Source organism: Gobio gobio (assembly GCF_949357685.1).
Source record: "Gobio gobio genome assembly, chromosome: 15".
In the NCBI taxonomy this organism is placed as follows: domain Eukaryota; kingdom Metazoa; phylum Chordata; class Actinopteri; order Cypriniformes; family Gobionidae; genus Gobio; species Gobio gobio.
In genome coordinates this window covers 22,909,630-22,919,755 of record NC_137108.1, presented here as the reverse complement: position 1 = coordinate 22,919,755, position 10,126 = coordinate 22,909,630, and the positions used below count along the sequence as shown (strand labels likewise).

General features: G+C 35.2%; 1 protein-coding gene across 1 annotated transcript; it reads left to right on the top strand.

Annotated features, from left to right (window-relative positions):
- The first annotated feature begins 1,919 nt into the window (after positions 1–1,919).
- On the top strand, positions 1,920–9,973 carry dap3 (death associated protein 3). Its single transcript, XM_079838052.1, has 13 exons — positions 1,920–2,081; positions 2,387–2,428; positions 2,540–2,665; positions 3,719–3,820; positions 3,940–4,048; positions 4,141–4,233; positions 4,312–4,442; positions 7,270–7,350; positions 7,515–7,688; positions 7,803–7,862; positions 8,567–8,656; positions 8,914–9,031; positions 9,804–9,973. Exons 2-13 carry the CDS (start codon positions 2,390–2,392, stop codon positions 9,887–9,889), a joined length of 1,209 nt encoding a protein of 402 aa, XP_079694178.1. The 5' UTR covers positions 1,920–2,081; positions 2,387–2,389; the 3' UTR covers positions 9,890–9,973.
- The last annotated feature ends 153 nt before the right edge of the window (positions 9,974–10,126 follow it).

Here is a 10,126-nt window from a genome sequence, read left to right as displayed (position 1 = left end):
CTGTTTACCACAACTGATGTGTGAGTTGATGAATGTTTATATGTGAATAAAAGCCTACATTCAATCTGTTCATCATATAAGCAATTGTGTCTTATCAGAAAATTTTGGACTAATCCACTCAATTCATATGGATTAGTTTTACAATCTATTTATGAACTTTTTGGAAAGTCAAATTGTCAGTTGCGTAGCTGTCTATGGAGGGACAGAAATCTCTCAGATATGATCAAAAAGATCTTCATTTGTCTTCCGAAGATGAGCGAAAGTCTTACGGGTTTGGAATGACATGAGGGTGAGTAGTTAATTTATCTCAGTGGAAGTCCTTCTTTCTTTCTTTCTTTTTTTCTTTCTTTCTTTCTTTCTTTCTTTCTTTCTTTCTTTATTTATTTCTTTTATTGAATTCCAACAATTAAGTAGCCTAGGTTATTCATACATTTAACAAACAATTTAAATAAAGGGCCTTTTTAGTTTTTAGGGCTATTTTGTTATTTGAAAATTTTGTAGATTCAAAGTATATTTCAATGGATGTTTGGAAATGAGAAAATTTGGATTTTAAATCACTCCACTTGCTCTGATGAATATATATATATGAATATATATATATGAATATATATATATGAATATATATATATATGAATATATATATATATGAATATATATATATATGAATATATATATATATGAATATATATATATATGAATATATATATGAATATATATATATATGAATATATATATGAATATATATATGAATATATATATGAATATATATATATATATATATATATATATATATATATATATATATATATATATATATATATATATATATATATATATATATATATATATATATATATATATATATATATATCCCAATAACAAAAACAGAGAAACACTTTTCTGTTTGAAATGTTGAGTGAAGTAAAACTTTTGATAGATTTAAAACTCAGAAATTGTGACATCTCAAGCCAAAAGAGAGAAGAACAGAGACATTCAAAAAATACCTACAATGGTTACACTTTCAGAATTACAAAAACAGCAATTATTCTATATTTAAATGAAAGCAAGTAGTATTGCTTACACATGCTATAACCTATTCAGTAAGCAATTTTAAAGGACAACTCTTTAAGTTTAATTTGTGTCACAGACAGTGAAAAACTCCACAAACATATTTTTTGAAAATCAATGGAGTAGAAACATTAGCAATAATGAGACTTGATCACTGCACGTCATTATACGTTTTACTCGAAAACTATTGTTTTGATAACGTACTAGGCCTACCTACGATATTGCCAAGTGCATTGGTTTCTGAAAATTAACTGAACTCATGATGGTACAATTTCAATGGAAGTTGTTTACCTGTCGTAGCCTACATTTGAGGCTGCCCATATTTGCTAAGAAATGAAATACAAACGACGACACGTTGCTGGTCTCCGTGTTTTGTTCCTAAATTAATTAGTGTTTTGAACGAATCAGTTGAATTAATGGTGAACAATTCATTATGATAATCAATTAATGATGACTCATTCATAATGATGAACAAAAAGACAGTCAATTGTCGCCACCTACTGACGTAACAATATAAAAAGTCTCACTAAACTTGCCCACTAAAGCACAAATTAACAAACAAATGTATTTCAATCTATATTGGAAATGACGCACATTAAAGGCAAAAGTAAAAAAGTTAAATATATTACTTTAAATCAACCCATTGGATATAAAATGCAAAACGATTTATTTCGTCAGAATGGCCGTCAGTGAAGAAAAATTAAGCATAATGGTACTTATTAACCAGCAGAGGCTAGCGGGTCATGGTAATCGTATTGCGTATGAATTTAATTCACATAATTCATTTCTGATGCTTACCAGCCAAACCTTGACCTCTTGACCTCATACGTCTTCGTCAGTTGCGTAATGACGTAACTTCCGACGTCTGTTGAAACAGTGATGGCGACCTCCATAGCCCGTGGCCCGTGACAGTTCGACCGTTCGCAGCAATCAGTAATACGTGGCTATCGCTTTATATGTAACCCTTACGTGACAAGTTGTTTTCTTAGCATCTGGCGAGTTTTTTTCTAGGGGTAAGTTATTGTCTTATTCCGTTTTTTGTGCATGGTTTAGCCGCATCACACCTCATGCATGCACTTTCATGCTTTCAGCCAGCATATCTCTGGCAAGGTGAAAGACATGAAGATCCACGAGACTCTCTGAGAATAACATTATAGGAATTAATTTAATTTATTTTCTAAAAATATATAATGACCACAAGTAGACGCTTGCATAAATCATCAGCTTAACAGTTTTAATGTGAGCAAAGTTTGACAACCTGATTACATGAACAGAACATCTCTGGTTAAATTTACAAATTGTTTTGCTTTTGTTTTAGAATATGAATCTGCACAAACTATCCGCGCGATTGCGTCCTACAGTAAGTGTCATTAACATTTCATATGATATTTTATATTTATCTATAAAATATATTTAAGTCAAGAACATTTGACAGGACAGATCACTCATAAAAAATAAATGTTATTATCAGGTCACACAGAAATTAAGACATCTCCACATCCAAGGAAGTGGCCAGCAGCTGGAGGCGGTTGTCGTAGAAACATCCTCAGCTGAGCAAAATCCACTGTCAGTCTTCAGAACTTCAGAGCAGGATCCAGTAAGTCCTAAAAACTTATGTAGATATTAATCAAGACATAGACATTTAAAGTGTCATGTTATGACATGGATTTTTTATGTTAATGTTCCTTGTGGTTCACTTATATTAGTTTTTTGCTCAGAGGAGAAAAAAATACTCTCTCTCTCTCTCTCTCTCTCTCTCTCTCTCTCTCTCTCTCTCTCTCTCTCTCTCTCTCTCTCTCTCTCTCTCTCTATATATATATATATATATATATATATATATATATATATACATACAGTAAAGGGGCTTTTTTTTTTAAGGAGCGCTCCTTTAAGACTTATATAATAAACGGTCACTGTTATGATTGGCTAACATCCATATAAAACCGTCAATTACAGACAAAGCATTATGAAATCTTTTTCTTCTGTTGTGATGCAGCTTCTGTCAGATCCAACACTTCCTGTTATGGACAGACTTGTGTGCGTGGAGTATTAAAGAAACTGAATGTGCAGTTGTATTTTGTATCCAATGTAGACGCCGTCAGTGATTTATAATGGGTTCTATTTGCTTTTGTTGACGGCATTCGCATCCAGTCTAGGCAAATTAAAACATATCACACATTTTTCATCCATGTTTTTTTCAAACAGTAAACCTCTGCTGCACTTTGTTTGCCAAAAAGAATTAAAGGAAGAAAAGAAATCATTCAAATTTAATTTGTTTACATTTTAAAAGATGAATTAAATTGTTAATGCTTTATGCATTCATTTCTTTACCACTGTTTTTGATAATATATGTGTATTAAATCCCAAAACATAATCCAGAAAAATTAACACAGAATCTATGAAAAAAAACATTTAATTATTATTGTTACATGTCATTACTAACACAGAATTTGGGACAAAATAAAAAGGAATTGCTTAAATGTTCTGAGCATCTTATCATACTGTTTTGCTTTGAATTTGACCTGTTATTCAATATTTTCTTAGTGAACTGCCCGTATATACAGCATGGAAAATCTGTTATGGATAGCTCAAAGCTCTTAATGTTGTGACAATCCATCCTCCTCACCAGTCCTCTTTTTTTTTATCTCAGGCATGCCATTTGGAAAGACATACTGGGCAGTACTACACAATTCCCCCAGCTCACATCCAAAAACTCTTCCCCCATGGACTGCCTCCACGTTTCCAGTTGCAGGTTTGAGAACAGTACTATGTGTGTGCGGAGCACTGTAGTATAGATTTATAGATAAATGGCATACTTTTTGTGGTTGATGTTGCCTGGAGGACTAATGCATGTTTGTACTCTTGTTTCAGGTTAAGACGTTTAATGAAGGCTGCGTGATGGTGAGGCAGCCGGCGCTGGAGCTTATCTCATATCTTAAAAGAGCTGAATACAGCAAGCCCCCTCTGCGTCATATACTCTGTATCCTCAAACAGAAAACTCCCAGTGAGCTGTTTTACTTTGTGCATATTCCACATTTAATATTTCACACATTCCTTGACAATGTGCTCTAGATGGAGATACTGGCTCTGGAAAGACCCTGTCTTTATGTCACGCCCTTCATTACTGCTACACCCAGGGCTGGCTGATCCTGCACATACCTGATGGTGAGCTGCACTGACCCACATTCAAACCAAATGCAAGATGAGATGAAGTTTGAAGATGTTATGATGTGCTTTCTCTAGCTCATCTGTGGGTCAAGAACTGTAAAGAGCTGCTACCCTCTTCTTCCCGCCCCTCACGCTTTGACCAGCCGATCCAGGCTTCCCAATGGCTGAAGAACTTCAAAATCACCAATGAACGCTTTTTATCCAAGGTACTCGATGTGTTTATTAGGGTTTATGGGTAGTGAGTTTATGGGTATGAAAGTAGGTGAGTAGATAACTAGGGTTGGGCATCGTTTTGATTTGAACGATTCTGATTCCGATTCCGATTCTTAGTTTCGATTACGGTTCTTTTCGATTCTCGATTCCGATTCTTTGAGGGGTGGAGTCACAACATGTCACAGGCTCATTTCACAGAGGAAAATTGCATTTTGATTCAATAATGAGTTTTAGTTTTGGGACTTTCTCCGCTGGCATTTTCACTTGCTTTGCTGCAAAGGTGAATGGAGTTTCACATGAGTCCCGGTTTAACAATAGCATTAACAGCAGTCATATTAGGACTGCTACTAGCGTGGGCAATTTGCCTATAGCTACATTTATCTACGAGGGGGAAAAATAATTTCAGTAACGTTGTTGTTCACCACAATTCGCAATTTGGTCAAGGGCTTTGTTATTACACTACAATCACTTACCTGATTATGACGAGGTGGGATAATGTTAGTTCACCCTGAAATGAAAATAAAGCCATCTTTTACTCACCCAGCTGTTGTTCAAATGCGCGTGTTCCTGTGTGTGCGCACTCCAAGCCGCAGTAGCCTCGTGCAATATTGTCATGACAACCGGTACACAATATTCACTTAAGGAGGTTATATTATTAGTATTATTTCTTATCATATACGTTATAGAAAAGACGAGAATCGCGTTTTTTTTCTATTGAGCTTGATTTCTCAAAATGGTTATGTGTGTGTGTGTGTGTGTGTGTGTGTGTGTGTGTGTGTGTGTGTGTGTGTGCTTATCCTGTTTGCAATGACAACAGTGCGAGTTATTATAGTAGGCATGAGCTCCGGCGGCTGCTGACGGCTCATAGTGTACACAGAGGAGTGCGCTCAGAATAACGGCCGAGCTCAGTGTTTTGACTGAATAATACGGGTTCGTTCTCGCAAAACCTATAGTGTGCCCCTGAACACTTTCCATATGGCGCGCGTCTCCCTGTATAGTTGCGTGATACATTTGTTTATTTTTTGTAATGTTTTAGCTGATCGCCATTCACTGCCATAATAGGAAGGAGCGCGTGCAGTAACAGTATTTTAAATGTCATAGGACATAGGGCACTGGGACAACATCCGAGTAAGAAAAAGAAGGCTTTATTTTCATTTCAGGGTGAACTATCCCTTTAATAGCGTTGGTTAGCGCAGGGTTGCCTGAGGAGGACAGACCTGCGCAGCATTTCAAACACGCTACACTCGTTAATTTATACACCACATATTTGTAGTACATCCTCCCGTGCAAGAAATAAGTTTGTCATTTGTGTTGCACTGGGCCGACCCAGGCTTTTTTTTTTTTTTAAGTGAAATAAAGCCACACTTTTGAGCGCCGCTTACCGTGCTCCATGGCTGCAACAGAACAAACGGGCGCGCCAAGCACTTCCGAAAACTTGCGCGTTTGGAACCGATGATCGGAATCGAAAACAAAATTTCTAAACGATTCCAATGGCATCGTTATTTTTTAAACGGTTCCAAGTTGGAACCGGTTCTCGATGCCCAACCCTATAGATAACCACTACTCACCTCCTGTCTGGCCCATGGAAACAAATTATATTTATTGCTAACAAAAAAATATATGATTAAAGTAGAAATTGTAGAAAATTTGGTAACCCTTTATTTTATATATAATATTATTATAAATAAATACTATGCAAAATGACAAAATAATTAATCAGAATACTTACCAAAAGTCGCTCCTGCTCAAGCTCTCCGTCTCTGCAAGATTTGGTGATTCAGATTTCACTTTGCACAACTACTAGATGACTTACAACTGTCAGACAGGTTGTTCACGTCACATCTACGTTATCAAGCTCAGTTTGAGGCTGCGCAGTACGCTCAGCCATCAGGAAGTGAGTGCTGCTAATTGACTTCACTTTTCTGTGTTGAAGTCTATGGGGTCGCTGTGTCCATTTCTTTTACTGTCTATGACCAAACCACCTCTTCTTTTATCATTACCCCGCTAATATACAAACAATAGGCACCATATTCCCCCTAGTGTCAGGAAGACAATCTGCATATAAAACAGCTAAAGTAACAAGTCAAATCTTGTTACAATGTTTTTACTCCAAAATCACTTCATAAAGACAGTTGAGCATGATGTGGCTTCTTACACAGAATAAGTCTCACAACATATTATTTCATACTATTATTCAATACAGCGATAAAGGCTATGTCAATTAACATTTAAGTATAAATATACGTTATCTTGAAAATACTAGGGAAGGCTTGAAGAAACAATATATTGTCGTAGTCGTGTGTTTATTAGTCATGTTTAATCAAAGTGTTTCAATCTTCTGTTTATTCAGCTAGTATGATGCCCATAGGGATTTCCTGGAACGACATGCGTTATCGTACTTCTGCGGGGCATATTTGGAGTTTCTGCATGAGAGCGCCCTACTACTGATCGCTGAGTCATGCTTCACTGACAAACTGCACATAAAAAAAAAAATTTGCAGCCTTTGCCAAATACTGTGCGGTTCAACTTCGATTAAGCGTGCTGCCCTATATAGTAATAACAGTAAATTATGCACAATTACAAGTAACTAAACCTAAATGTAAGTACATGTAGTTAATTAATATTACTTAGTACTTATTTGAGTAAGTACAATGTATCTATGTCACCTTAAAAAAAAGTGTAACCGAAAATGTCATAATATATACTTTATCTCCCTCCTTGTGTATGTGGGGTGATGTTATTTATCACGTATTTATTATTTTGGTTAAATATTTTTATCTTTTTCTGAGCTGCTCTGATGTCAATCTGATCAATTGACAGATAAAGACGACACGGCGATATGTGTGGACAAAGAGAGAAAGTACTGAGGAGGGGCAGCCGTTAGGGGAGCTTGTTGATCAGGTGAGTCTTCTTCATCATCATCAAAAATTCCCCATTACTACTTAAATTGACAGTATCATAAACTCTTTTTTTTGTAGTTTTGTCACCTTTTATTTTAATCTTGTATATGCATTAATTATTTCATGTTCATTACTTTATTTATAATTTGATTTGAATTTGAACAGGGTGTGAATCGCATGAAGAGCAGCAGTGATGTGGTGGGTGCAGTCATGCGAGAGCTGAGGCTGCAAGCAGGGGGCGCCACAGATGGCGAGGGGGCCTTTAAACTGGCTGTGGCTGTGGATGGAGTAAATGCTCTGTGGGGAAAAACATCTCTAAAAAAGGAAGACAAGACTATGGTACGTTGGCATAAATCAGCCAGAATAAAAGATTAATTCATAAATGTTTAAATAACATTATTACATAATTATTTTAATGTTATTAACTAATTAGTTTCATTCATTTTAATGCAGTGTGAGCCAGAGGAACTGACTCTGATTCATAATCTGAGGAAGATGATGAAAAACGATTGGGTAAAAAAACCTCTCACTTAATATTATAATACAGCTTGAACTCTCTTGTTTACTCTCAATTTAAGGCCTGTTCACACCAAGAACGATAACTATATTAACGTCCACACCGGCGCACAATATCGTTCTGCTTATTCCTAAGTAAGTTTGCTGTTTTAAATGCTTGAGCTCATAAAGCTGGATGGATTCTGATTGGCTGTCAAAGATTTTATTGTTCATCAGCTGTGAAAAATAAAATAAAATAAAAAATCCTGAAAGTGATTCCAACTATATTGTTTTGTGTCATTATCGTTATAGTTATAGAAAATGTAGCCATTTTCAAAAAACATCTAAAGACGCATCTCTTCCAGCAGCACCTGACCAATCAAGAATAGCACTTAACATTCTATTCATTTTTCTGTCTGTCTAATTTATTTAAAAAAAAAAAAATAAAAAAAAATCCTGTGTGTTCTGTGTTAGATTAACTGAGACTTGTTACAGCACTTGCATACTGTAGCCTCTGACTGTTGTAGTTGCTTCTATTGCTCTCATTTGTAAGTCGCTTTGGATAAAAGTGTCTGCTAAATGACTAAATGTAAATGTAAATAGTTGCGCTGTGAACTTTTAGAACGATTATTAGAACAATATTTTTATCATTATTGCTATAGTTATCTTCTTAGTTGTGAACGGGCCTTTTCTCTCACTTTATATATTGCTCTCTGTTATAGAGCGGAGGTGCCATTTTGACAGCGCTGTCTCAGACCGGGTCCCTGTTCAAGCCACGGTCTGCTTACCTTCCCAATGAGTTACTAGGAGAGGTCAGCATCTCTCACACACAAAAGAACCACATTATGCCCTTTTCATTAAACTGCAGAGTAAATGCCCTAAGTTAACAGAGCTTTGTTTTTTGCTTTGTACTTCAACAATAGACTTTGAAGCATTTGCAAAACTTTAGGGGCCCCTGACATGGTCCGTTGCATGTATTGTCTAGATTTGTTAAAAGGGATTATGTATTTCTCTCATTCTTTCTCTTGATTTCCCTCATTATATACATGCCTCTATGTCTGTCTTTCAGGAGGGGTTTGATAATATGGAACCTTTTGTGCCAGTTTCTGTGCCCAACTACAATGAGAAGGAGTTTGAGAGCTGTTATCTGTACTATTTAGACCGTAACTGGCTGCAGCATCCGCACAGTAAGTTTGTGTTATTTGTGTGAGCAAATGGCAACTGGCAGCACTGTGTAAACAGAATAATGTGGTCATATAAAATAAAAGTTCCTATTTACAAGTCATGATTATGATTGAATGTGCATTCAAGTGATTTTTGGACTGAATAAAATGAAAGCGATAGGCAATGTCACTTTTCATGCTCTCTTTTTCACTTTCTGACAAAGTAGGATGCGTGTTTAGTATTAATGCTACATAGTGAACAGCAAACAATGTACATTTGGTGTGTAATTGGTTTTGTTTATGCATTCCATCTGTTGTCTAAATCGTGAATTAGTTTTGGGGAAGTGCTAGGGGTCCATGGAAATGTTTAGAGAAAAAAAAATAGATTAACGAAAAGTAGATTTAAAATTCATTAATAAATGAGTGATTAAATTAAAAACAGTACTATAGCAGTACAGTACTTTGAGTAGAAATTTTTTTAAATAACTACATAGAAACTAATATTTTCCAAATATTTTAGACATCGAATTTTTCACACGTATATAGCTTTTTAAATCTTAGCATGGGGGATGATCATATTTGAGGGTCCATGGCATCTAAAATATTAAAAACCTCTGCTCTAAATTAGTTGTATTTTCTGACAAGCTTTATAGCTATTTTATATCCACAGTACAAAAAAGTCATGTTTATTTCTGTTACGCTAGTAAATTAGGATCATTCTGACATGAAGTCAGAATAGCCTATTATGTATGTTACAAGATACCCATTTTCAGTATCTCTTATCGTTTACCAACAGGTCTATCTGAAGAAGGAAAGAAAGAGCTCATCTTTCTCAGCAACAAAAATCCATCCATCCTGGAACGATTGTGTGCCTTCTTGTAATGCACATTTGTGTTTCTCTTGCATCTGTAAATCATGTGAATTCAATAAACTAATAAGCATGTAGAATTTTTCTTAATAAAAACCTTGAAAAACATTTACAGCCTTTTCTTTATAGATAGATAGATAGATAGATAGATAGATAGATAGATAGATAGATAGATAGATAGATAGATAGATAGATAGATAGATAGATAGATAGATAGATAGATAGATACAACTTTAGAAATGATTCACCTA

Coding starts and splice junctions, on each gene's coding strand:
- dap3 (XM_079838052.1), top strand. CDS start 2,390: ATGAATCTGCACAAACTATCCGCGCGATTGCGTCCTACA. Junction 2,429..2,539: donor CCGCGCGATTGCGTCCTACA/GTAAGTGTCATT, acceptor TGTTATTATCAG/GTCACACAGAAATTAAGACA. Junction 3,821..3,939: donor CTCCACGTTTCCAGTTGCAG/GTTTGAGAACAG, acceptor CTCTTGTTTCAG/GTTAAGACGTTTAATGAAGG.